Here is a 13,056-nt window from a genome sequence, read left to right as displayed (position 1 = left end):
TTTACTGTATTATAGTTTTTCAAAAGTCAAAAAATAAATAAAAAAATAAAAGAATACACATAAGCGAAATCCAACAAGAAGAAACAACTAGTTGGAGGCATTAATTGTGAATATTACACATGTATATTTTGAGAGTGTATTATATGCGCGTACGTATATATATATATATATATACATATATAGTTTTTTTTATAGTGCAGTGAACAACTAGCTTGGTGTGAAGCAGGAAGCTATATATTTATATAAGATAGAGTGGTAACATTCATGCATGCATATTCCTTGTTTGGATTTGTTTTTGGCATCTTACTATCTGGGTGGCACTTATATTGAATTTGCGGAAGAACCTGCATCTTTTTTTCCTTTTTCTTTTTTTTTTTTAAAAAAAATGAAATTCGACTTTAACTATTAGCTCTCTTTAATATTAAAAAGATAATAGTACGATGCAAAAAAAGGGGGGGGGTTAAATTCTAGTAATTGAGTGTTTTATATATATATATATAATCATTTAGTGAGTGCCTTTTTTCATCTAATTTTCTTGCATGATTCCGTCTGTCAAAGAATATTCACTACTTTTGTATTTGTATATGGCAGAAATATACCGAAATTTCTCATTTTATATCTTCATTAGATGTTGTATATATCTATCCAATTCACTTTAGTATTTTAATTTTAGATTTTCTAATTAAATCCTCTCTATAACTTTTGTATGCTACATACATACGTATATAATTCGTTGGTATGCAGGCATGTATGATTAGATGGATCAGATGAACATGTATGCATGCATGCAAGGAGGGTTTCTAGTGGGAAAAAAGATGGCACATTTCCCAGTTGGTCATGGAAATAAAAAAAAATAAGAATATGACAAAGTAAAGGCTAAAAGTAAACTTTGTATATTGTAAAGGGAACAAAATAAAAGCTGTACTAATTATCCTGACAAACCGAAGACAATATTTTCCCAGTTTCCATAAAGCTTCTTATTCTAATCTTTACAAATTGTCGACATATATACCATATCATGCTAGCTTCTCGGTCCTCTCGCTTTTCATTTGAAAAGAAATATGTCAACGAAAATCTTAACTAAATCATACATGTACATATACTACATAATATATATATATATATATACATACATACTTCTAAAATCAGGGTTTTTGAAAGCTAATGGCTAAAATTGAAAGATTGTTACAAACAATATAAAAAGTATATGTTGAATCAATGTGTATGTATGCAGTATGTGTGCATAGTATCAATGTATAAACATACATAAACATTGGAACATTCGATGGGAATTAATAAAGCCACAGACAATGTGGTTCATAAACATTAAAGATTTGGAAACTGATCCTATTTTTCTGCATACATAACTTTTAGGCATAAATCTGTATAGCAATCAAGCATGGCTATATGTAGCATGGGCATTCAAGAACATCCATAGCTAACGAAGACAATGCAATATGGAGACAAAAGACTTCAATAACTTCAATAGGTATGAAAACTCATATACCTTCCACAAAGCTTAAAAGTCACAATTTCCCATACCAAATTAAATCTCATACCACTCCATATCCTCCATCTCAATCAAAAACTACTAGACAGTACCTAGCTTTATATATGCGCGCCAAGTTCTTTGATGAGCCAAGCTTAATTATCTATGCATACATATAGCTTAAATTAAAGAACAACGGTTAATATATAAGAAATGCCAATAAACAAAAAGAGTCAGATATATATATGGTCGAGTAAAACTATTGCATGTTGCACTATTATCCATGCATGTCTCAATATGTTGGGTTTATTTTACTTTATATATACACAGGGTTTATTTATTTATTTATTTATTTTTACAGCCCAATATATAACCTTTTCTTTAGGGTTTTCACACCGAATAACTAATGGATCCAAAAACAGGATCAAGCAAGAGCGCTGCAATAACCCTAACCCTATCCCTATTTCTTTTGCCCTTTATATTAACACCAGAACTGCACGTTCCTCCAACCAAAAAAATATCAGCAATAAAATTAAAAGGGAATATAGATAGAGAAAGAGAAGGAAAAATAAATAAATAAATAAATGAGAAGACTGGACAATTTGAAGGATTGATATACAAAACCAAATTGATAAAATAAATCTGCATAAAATTTGAGTTATGATCACTAAGTACAAAGAATAAACACAAGAAAGAAAAAGAAATCCCCGATCGAGTGCGAAACTACTACTAAGTCCCCTTTGACAGGCCAAAAAGGCTAGTGATTTTTACAGTGACATAAATATAAGCTGAAAGATACACTAAGCTCATGAAAATGGGGTGTAGAAGATAATCAAACCCAGAAGTAGTAGTGAGTTAGATCAGAATTACATACCAGCTTCATCAATAAAAACATAACAAATCAAATTAATCAATCATATCACCATCTCTCTGCTCCGTAGACCTCATCTGGGTGGACACTAGATCCTCAAGAAGTCCATAGTCTCTGAGGAGAGAAGCCGAAGATGGTATGTAATTATAATTATGTCTTTCTTGAACGAAAGCTGGAAAAGAAGAAGAAGAAGAGGAGGAAGGACTAAAACCAGTAGTACTGGAGCTAATATTAAGAGAAGGGGGTGAGCTATATATAAATGAATGTTGTTGTTGCTGTTGGTAGTTTGGAAGTTGAGGAATGACAAAGGGTGATGGTGAAGTGGCAGCCGGCGGGACGAACCCACCGGACTCCATGGGAGCGATTCCGATGCTTCCTCGAGGAGTTGCCGGGCTCGGATGAGTATGCTGGCCTTCGTAGGTGGTGACGACGATCGACGGGTCATCGGAAGATCTCTCTACCCTCTTTTTCACACCGCACCCTGCACTGGTGCACCGGTAGTAGCTCCTGTAGTAGTGTTAAAACATTTTTTCGTAGCTCGTAAGAAAAAATGAAATAAAAATTCTAATTTTAGCATGGAAATTTTTTTTTTTTTAAAAAAAGAAATATTCAAAAAAAATTGTGATTTGATATGAACCTTGGATAAGGGCTATTTTTCACAGCTTTTTGTCCGTACTTGCGCCATCGGTACCCATCATCAAGCTGATCAACCTCACTCTTTGTCATGAACGCAAATCTCGGCTCCCTTTGCCTTTTTTGGTTCTTCTTTTTGGGTTTCAACCTACAAATCAAATTAATCACAACCCCACCAAATAATAAAAACACCACATAAAATCACTGTTCTCACTTTATACAAAAATCAGAAAAAAGAAACAGCAACAAAACCCACCCCCATATGAACAACATACTATTCATTCATAATATGTATGTATATTTCTCAACCACACACACACACACACACACACACACACACACACACATACACACCTAAAACAAAACCTCTCATTCATCAAAATCTTCATCTTTTTTTCCCTCCTTTATATACATATACATAAAGAACTACTGTTGGAGACATGACAAATAAATAACACTGTATTTTTTTATTTTCAATAATAATAATAATAATAATACATCTTAATTAATTAATTATATGGTAAATAACAATTACAAACTTACTGCTTGTGGGTGGTTTTTTCCTGATCCTGCTGGTCAGCATCTCCTTCTTCTTCTTGAAGTGGTTTAGTTTGGTCGTCATTTGAAGATGAAGAAATAGAAGATGAGTTTGGGGTTGTGGGGGTGGTGTTGAGAACCTCAGAGGTCTCAGGGAGTACAGTACTGGAAGGCGGCGAAGGTGAAGGGAGTGGTTGCGCTGGCATCGTCATCGTCATCGTCATCGACGACGACATCAAGGCAGCAATGGAAGTGGGTGCAGCAGCAGAGAAAGAAGAGGTGGTGGTGGTGGTGGTGGTGGTGGTGAGAGAAGGCAAATCGAATAAATCATGAGAAGGAGGAAAGTGGTCATGTCGGATTCCTAGCAAGTCCATGAAACCCCCTAAAGGATCTTTTTCAGCCGCTTCACATGGCATGTCAAATATGCCTGAAAAAGAAAAATTATTCATCGGAATCTCATCGGAGAAAATTGCCATCGAATTCTCCGTCTTTACCTCCTCTTCTTTCATATCCATGAGAATTTGAGAGACAGAGATTATCAGACCAACCCCCCCAAAAATTAAAAATAAAAATAAAGCTTATTAGCACATATTCTCCATTTTGAACTTGTTCTCCAAGTAGTTGTTTTATTACAAAGGCCAAGAAAGAGAGAGATAAAAGAAAGAGAGTGTGACACTGTTTGATGATTTTTTTTTCCTTTTATTTAAAAAAATAATAATAATAAAACAAATCTTTATTTTATTATTTATTATTTATTATTTAAAAATTTTATTTAGTATGTGAATGGACTTTGGGTTAGGATTTTGGAGGACAGCTTGGCCTTGGGACGTTTCCCACCTTAACATGACTGGCACTTGTCGGTTTACCATGTCCATGGGCCGGTGCTGACAATAAATGCATCGCGACCGCCTCCGTTTTGGACCCACCATCTCGACGCGCATTTTTGACTGGTTGTTCCGGTCTTCCATCCCTTTGCAGGTCCACGTGGGCTGGAAATTTTTTTGCTCGCCTTCTGCATTTGCATGTGATTTCTCAGCCATTTTCCTGTTTTTCTTCTCCGTTTTTCCTTTTCAACTTTTTAAAATGTACGTAAAAATAAAAACAATATTAACTATTTTCTTTTATCTTAAAAACTTTTTTCTCAAAATATATATCTATATATGGATGACATAAAATTTTCATTTAACTTTCACTTTAAGAAATCCTAATCTCAATATATATTGTCCTTTTTAATGATTTTAGTTGGGACTTGGGAAGGTTCTAGTTTTTGAATGAGAGATTTATGTACAGTAATAACTAGTACAAAATTGAGCAGACCAACTTTTCTACTTCAATACAAATGTATAATAATATTCGGTAACTAATTACTTCAGAAATAATTTAATTATTTGTATGTACCTCAATTTTTTATTTTTATTTATTTTTTTTAGCTCAGCGATCAATTAATTTCTCGTCCTCACATATAATATTTATTAATTAAGACACTTAGTGCAAACAATCTTTTACATGTATATATATTATTTAAACTTGTTTGTTACTTTTTTCTCTGCCTTATAAACACTTTCGAATTACAAGCTACGAAAGTGCTAGAGATAATTAGGTTAATGAAATAAAATAAAATTGATTAATTAATTATCTAGAGAAATTAATAGATATGGTTTTGTATAGAATGTTGGTTTAATTATCAAAGGAGATATATATATATATATATATATATGATAAATTAATTTCCACAAAGACATACATTTCTCTATCTATGCATGGCTAGTGACCTACCACGTACCCATCCATCAATATGGTTGGTCCTAGTTATAGACATATAAATATATATAAATATGCATGATACTTGCTTAATTTGAAAATTAATTAGAAGCTTTTATATGAAGGTTAATTAACAACTTGCAAATTAAAATATAATTTCTAAGACATTCTATCAGATGAAAGGTCATCTGCAGGTTGCTGCAGACATATAATCCTTTTTTTTTCCTTTTCGGTCACTAGTTAACGAAAAGATAATTAGAATTATATTATATTATATAGTTATCCAATAATATTGTAAAAACTCAAAGGTTAATTAAACTCAAACGTCATGCAGACAAATTAACTTTCTGCGTTCGTCTAGAGAGGAAAACGAACACAATGACCCATAAAAAAGTTAGCTAAATTATTAAAAAAAAATAATAAAAATAAAAAACCAATAGATTAACCTTTCATTCACTCCCAATAATAAAATATACGTAATATAACAGATTAGGAAAAAAAATAAATAGGAAATTTAAATTATAAATGGAAGAAAAGAATTACCGCGTTGGATTGGTGCGATTGACTGAAATAAGTGTTGGTTCGTGTGAAAGAAGCTTCGGCACGTGTGGTCGATGCCATGCTGACATATTCTCTGCGTCATCAAATGCACCACCGCCGCTGCTTCCCATCTTCCCCCCGACACCAACAACACCACCCTTCATTTCATTCACTGGTATCCCACCACACTTTCAAACACTCTTATTTACCCTTATCTTCCGTTATATTTACCATTATGTCCTCAAAAACTCATGTCACTGTAATTAATTCTTATATAAAAGAAATACTATTCAATCATTATACACATGCAATTTAATCCCCCAAAAAAAAAAAATTTATTTTCTTTATGTTACCATTATTGGCCTATTAATCTTTTTCAAGGGCTTATAATAACTTGATAAAGAAGGGAGATCAGAAAAAATAAATAAATAATTAAGCAATGAGATCATAATATCACCATGACCAAATATGTTAATATACATAAATAATAGCAAAAAAATTTAACATATAGCTCCCACAAAATTTTATATATATATATATATATATATACATATATATATAGATAGCTTGTATCGCTTTCCTTGATGTGGTCAGCTTCGGTAATATTTTGGTTAATATCATCAATGCATAGAAAGAGCTATGATGGTCATTTTGAAGGACAACCAGCTTGCCTTTCTCCGTTTTCACCCAAAAAAATTTTAAAAAATAAAGAAAAGTTGCCTATGTCGCGGAAACTTCTTTTTCAAATCAATCTAGAATATATATATATATATATATATATATGTACATGTGTATATCCATGGACTCAGCTACTATATTTACTGTAATTTTATTTTTTATATAATATTTAGTGTAATGGTTGTATAACATTTATTTTTTTATTTTTTTTATTTTTAGTGTGTTTGGGGGAAATTATTGCTTACTTTTCCTGAGGAACAAAACTTGATTGCCAACCATAACACGGCCTAAGGGATAATAAAGCAAGTCTTTGGTTTTTGGTTTTCCACGTGTAATCATCGAACTTCCCCTCTTAATTATGAAAAAGATGCTTTTGGATCCACGTGTCAAATCCAACGGTTAGAGTAATTCTGATATATCTTTCAAAGCACATGTACTTTACGCGGTTTTGTAGTATATTCTATGGTTTGCTTCTAATGCACGCCCTCTATGTCTTTGCCTTTTTCTCTTTTATCTTGTTTCTTTTCACTTCTTTTTTCCTTCTTTTCTTCTCTCTTTTTTCAAATTTCAATCAAGTTTCGAATTTTAAATTAGATCCGTTGCTTCTTTGAAGCTATTGGCCTATGGCTTCTTTATATTTATCTTTGCAATATTTTTCGATTTTGATTGTTTTTCCTAATATTGGAAGTTTGAAATGGATATATACGCACACACACATATATGCTCAAAGAAGGAGATAGGAAACAATGTAATAAACTTTTTGCTTAAGAACTCTCACAATCTCATTCATATAAGTTAGTAACCTTTTGGTGACAAACGTACATCTTCATCAACTTGACTGTCTTCATCAATCTAATCAAGCTTTTCATATTTAAAATTAGATGGGTCACTTTAATATTAAAGCTATTGGCATGTTGGATTTTTGTGTCTTATTTCTTTATCTTGTACCATTTAGTGATATAAATGTTCATTTATTTTGATAATTAAAAAGCTATGAAAACACATTTGATCAAACTTGTGAATTATAATTAATCTTAAAAAAAAGCGATGTCTAACTTCTCTAAGGAGATCATCAAAGTTTCGTTTGGATTTTTAAAATTCATAGTTTATATTCAACATTTAACTTTACGTGATCGAGGGCTCCCATGAATAAATACATACCTTTTCGCGGTGCCAAAATTTCATCACTTCTATATCATCTCACGAATTATATATCTTGTAAAAAGATGTCCGTGTTGTCTTTTCTTGGCATGCCCTCAAAAAGTTTCATCAAACAAAAAGTGCTATTTTTAGGTCTTATGATTAAGGGAAAAAGAGAGAGATCACCTTGTTTTTATTAGGACAAGATTGATCGATTTTACAACTTAACTAATATTAATTAATCCGTAATCTTTTTGTCCCACTCAAGTACATACAATTATTTCACCAAATTAACATGTGGTAATTAAATTACAATGATTTTTTTATATAAATAGTGTATATATATTATATTACATATTTACCACTTGGTAAAAAATAAATTTTGAAAAAAATAAAATAAAGGAAAAGAGATTATTTTGTGGGATTTTGTTGACAGGATTTTTGCTTAAGGAGTAAGTTAGGGAGTACCGGAGGATTAATATATAGATATTCACAGATAAAAAAGAGTTTGGTTTATATTCCTTTCACATGCTTGATTTTAAGCTGCTTTACGTGCCAAATAGAGTTCGTGCATGACACCTCAACAAGAAGTAGACAGCTTCGTCGCTGCACGATCTACAATGCGTGTGGTTGTTGTTTCACATGCTCTCTCGGACGCATCGAAAAGAAATATATAATGCATTAGTTGTGTTGTGTGGGGATATGGTAATAATGTGAAACACAGAGGTCAAAGGTCAAAGCTTTAAATTATTTACATTTTAATTTGTTTGTGGGTACTGCTTGGTTGTTGAACCATATACAAATTATACAAATACAAAAATTAGGCGTAGATACAAAGCAATTCACATGTGGGTTTTGCTGCTTATACCACCATCATTCTTTTTTTTTTTTTCTATCCTGCTTTAAATTTGCAATATATATATATATATTATATGTGTGAGTAATATATATATTTTTGATAAGAATTGATCTAAATTAAGATTGTTTTGGAATTAATCCATTTAATTTTCCATATAATTTTATTTGGTTTTTTGGATACTCTTTTTAATGAAAAATTTTATTAATGTACTAAATATAAAGTACAATAATTTGTATCTAAAACAAAATATAGAGATAAAAAAAAATTTGAAGAAAAAAAAAACTCAAGTACTAAACAAAACTAAGCGAATGGAAATACCATAAATTATTATGCATAATCCTTCGTTACTCTATGTTTAATCAAGTTTTATATTTTTCTTGGTGTATGTGAAATATATTTACTCTATGTTTAATCAAGTTTTATATTTTTCTTGGTGTATGTGAAATATATTTAGTTGAAAATATAAATATTTGATTTACTTTACAAGCATAATACAATTTTGAATCATATACTTTGCATAAATAATTAATAGCATCACTATAATGCAATTAGCTTTTAAATAAGATAGATTTAGTATATACCATTTGGTTTTTTATTTGATGGCATGAAACAGAAAACTTGAGAATCTATATTTTTATATTATTTACTTATTATTAATATTGTTCTCATGGGAAAGAAGGTATCATTAGAGGCTACTGGCTAGCTTGTTCCAAAGGTGCTTTCTCTAGACAGCATCAAATTAAGCATATATTTATATAACTCCCAACTGCCTTGTTTTAAAGTCCTTACAAATTTAAACTGCCAATCCATATTTTATCACCGACCAAACACTTTTTTATTTTACTTTGTATTCTTGGATAATTTAGAAATTGAGGGAATTTTGGGATGATTTAAGTCCAATTGTTCAAACATTAGTTTTAGTCACAAGAAGGTAGAGGTTCATTTAACTTTGTTTAGATTTAGATCGAATTATATATTTAATATATTCTAATGAGGATGATTCTATTAAGGATCATGATCAACAAGAACCAGAAACAATTTCAATAATATTATTGTTCCTCATAATAATAATAATGATAATAAACAATTTAAAAAACGTAGAGAGCATAAATTATATTACTGTATAGAGGCTTACAATTAAGAATTTTATTTTCTTTGCTATTTTTATAAGAAGAAACATTGAATATGTTTGAGAATCAAAACTTAGATTTCACTTACCGAACCGGATTCCATATATACGCATATATATTATCTTCTTATCACCAAAAATGTTCATGGTCTTTTATTATGTTTCTTTTTTAGATCAATTTTCAATCATCATCGTAGGATTTTTAACTCGAAAATCTGTTTATTTATTTATTAGGCCATATATTAATAATCATATAACGAATGCAATATATTCTGTTGAACTTTTGTCGATTGAACAATAAACAATGAATCCCTTCCCATTTTGGCACAATATATATAAAAATCATATGAGAGTAAAATATTGGAGGGGTTTTGAATAGCATTTTTTTAATTAGGAGCAAAACTTTTATACCCCATTTGTTTTTTCTCGGTTAAAGTTGACATCATCCACTAATGGCGGTTGTAAACTGAACTTTAATTTAAGAGACCTGAGATTAGTATATGTTTATATATTTATACGTGTTATATGGAAAGAAAGATAATTGTAGAGGGCAACCACTTATATATTCCTTGTCTAAGTTATATATATTTTTGGTGTTGAAGAAGGATAGCTCACAGAGTTTTCTTTGATTGTGAGGGATTCAAGTAATGAAATAATCTATGTAATCCTCAATCAACTTTTAGACTGGAGTTATCCTAGGTCACAACGCCTTTAATTTCTTATTCATTTATTCTTTCATTTTCTTCTAGACTGTAGTCTTTGGGTCATAATAATCAACCCAATGGCCTTTGACCCCATAATTAAAAACGAAAAGTATGCTATAGACTTCACGAGGTATATGTAAAGCTCCTGGACCCATTTTGCACTGTGCAATACGAATTTGATGTTCATTTGTGAAAATGATATTTTGTGTGCGAACACATTAATAAATTTTATATGCTATATATATATATATATATAAATAAAGAAGAGTGGAACAACATAAATGACGATGTTAGCAAATATTAATTTATGTGTTTTTCATGAAAAATACTCCTGAATTGAGAAAATGAAAAAAAAAAGAAAAAAAAAAAGAAAAAGGGAGCAGCTTAAAGAGCTAGGTAAAATATAAAAATATATGAAGAGGTAAATTCAATTTATTGGCCGTTGACTGTTTCATTTCTAGAAGCTTGACGAGTGAGAACAGGCAGCGATGATTGCGGCAATTTGAGGTTACTCTAATCTTTCATAACCTTTTTTTATTTATTTTTATATTCAGTTTTTTAATGTGCAATTAAATATTGGACACTCTTTATTATTTTTTAATGTTTTCAAAATTAATTAATTTAAAAGACTCAGTAGGATCTTGCTCCCACATGACAAGTCAAAGTCAACAAATTTCTTTATTGGCAAAGATAACAATTATAACATATACTGCAAAAGGCTTAAAACGCGTATAACACAAACAGACAAAACAACTTGAATCGAACGAAGCACAGAGAGAGAGAGAGAGAGAGAGAGAGAGAAAGACAAATCAGCATTGGATTGCGTGCACGTCTCTGTAAAAATTTTGTGATCTTAGAGGTTCTGCTTTTTTGGCCATGATTGCATGAACGCAAGGTCTAAGCCTTTGCAAGCAATTGCCTCTTCTCTCTCTTTTTTTTTTATTTATATTTTTTCGTTTTTTATACAATGCACTAAGCCCGAAAAGAAATTATATTATTTTCTTTCTTATGGAGCTTAATATAATAATATGTGGAAATAAAATCACTGTGAAAGATAGTCGAGCAATCAAGACCGTTTAGATAGATATTTTATCATTATAATTGAAAAGATTACCAAATACTGACTTGTCAATTTAATGGTATGGGCCATTGTTATCTTGGTATTTTGTGTTATAAAATATGAACAGAATGTTAGAATGAAGGTAAAAGAAAGAATGTGGATTTGATATAAGGGCTGACCTCAAAATCTTCCATGCCAAAGGGGGATCATTTTTATTTAATAAATGGTATGGTCCCCCTATTGAGAGAAGGTCAAAACTAAAGGGTATACTAGACCTCTGATTTGGGTTTTTCTTCCATGGACATGGACATATGGACATGGAATCTTGACTGAGACCATCAAGGTCCAACATTTAGAAGGAAATTTAAAAAATAATAATAAATAATAAATAAATGACACAGAGAAAGAAAGCTTCTCTAATATGGCGGTTCACGGGAGCTATATGTAGGGCCTCTTTTACTTCTTAATTTAAATCTGAAATCAATCAATAAAGATGTAGCAGATATTTTTCTTTAATAATTTTATAGGGAAATTATGACGTGGGAATCTTTAAACAGAGACAAAGAAAAACCCCACGAAATTCCCCAACTGAAAAACCAGATAAAAAATTCATCTAATGTCTTTAATTTATAATTTATGTGCCTGAACTTCTTCCAGTCCTTTTTTCTATACCCTTTTTTCTATCATGTAGCAGATATAAGAAGATTACCATTTCCAAGCCCATATTTGCTATTTTCCTTGGCTCTGAAATTTGCCAATTTGGTATGTTAAAGGGACTCAAAAGATTGAAGAAGATGAAAAACTGCTTTTTTGAAAAAAAATCTGACGTACAAATCCAATACACCAACAATTTGTCAACTACAAATATTATACGGTTTCAAGAAGCTTTTTGACTTGTAGACACCGACAGGCTTCGTTTCTCTTTCCCAAAACCTGGTCTGAAAAGAAACAGCCAGTCTACAAATCTGGATAGCGTTGTTCATGATTTAACTTCATCTCAAGCTAATAAAAGCTGTTTGACACATTCAAAAGAGTGCAAACCCACCAAACTTATGAAACAGAGTCGTTATTAACACAATTACCCCCCAAAAAAAAAAAAAAAAAAAAAAAAAAAAAAGAGAATAAAAAAGAGGGTCGTTATTAACACGATAATTAAGGTGTTTGTACCCAAAAATGATGTCAAAAATAAATAAATAAATAAACCACCATAATTATTTTCAATGGTGAATTTTGCCAAACTGTTATAGATTATTTTTCCTGATTTTTTGAGTGGCACTAACAGCCAATTTTTTTAAATTCAAAAAATGGAATAATGCCGTTAGTTGACTTTCTTATCAAAGAAGAAAGATGTTAACATCATTATCATTTCTGACTAGTTAATCTTAAATAGTAATTAATCAGAAACCATCCAGATCTACAAGTACCCCTTTCTAGGATGGGGATAAGATTGGCATTGACACCGTTAGAGACCCACTGATTTTGATGCCTTGTCTCTTCCCTTTGGTGAAATTATACCGACCATACAATTCTTTCACATCGAAGTTTCATTTGGGTCCCCAGTTTTTTCCACCGTTAACCCAGATTTCAAAATTTTAATTTTTTACCAAAATCTATTTCATTATTAAGATACATGAAAATTAATCTAAACTCAGCCA

General features: G+C 30.9%; 1 protein-coding gene across 1 annotated transcript; it reads right to left on the bottom strand.

Moving 5' to 3' along the window:
• Positions 1-2,105: 2,105 nt before the first annotated feature.
• Positions 2,106-4,203, bottom strand: LOC107419006 (probable WRKY transcription factor 48). The gene is made up of 3 exons (XM_016027717.3): positions 3,537-4,203; positions 2,998-3,141; positions 2,106-2,867 (listed from the first exon to the last, which is right to left on the bottom strand). Exons 1-3 carry the CDS (start codon positions 4,043-4,045, stop codon positions 2,396-2,398), a joined length of 1,125 nt encoding a protein of 374 aa, XP_015883203.2. The 5' UTR covers positions 4,046-4,203; the 3' UTR covers positions 2,106-2,395.
• Between the last annotated feature and the right edge of the window lie 8,853 nt (positions 4,204-13,056).

The sequence above is a fragment of the Ziziphus jujuba genome, chromosome 11, assembly GCF_031755915.1.
Source record: "Ziziphus jujuba cultivar Dongzao chromosome 11, ASM3175591v1".
In the NCBI taxonomy this organism is placed as follows: Eukaryota; Viridiplantae; Streptophyta; class Magnoliopsida; order Rosales; family Rhamnaceae; genus Ziziphus; species Ziziphus jujuba.
Note: the sequence above shows the minus strand (reverse complement) of the source record. Positions and strands in the feature narration are given on the sequence as shown.

Bases quoted from the DNA above. Each gene is read 5' to 3' on its own strand.
- LOC107419006 (XM_016027717.3), bottom strand. From the start codon at position 4,045: ATGGATATGAAAGAAGAGGAGGTAAAGACGGAGAATTCGATGGCAATT. The intron at 3,142-3,536 runs GTAAGTTTGTAA...TTTGATTTGTAG, and splicing joins GAAAAAACCACCCACAAGCA to GTTGAAACCCAAAAAGAAGA. The intron at 2,868-2,997 runs GTTCATATCAAA...ACACTACTACAG, and splicing joins AAAAATAGCCCTTATCCAAG to GAGCTACTACCGGTGCACCA.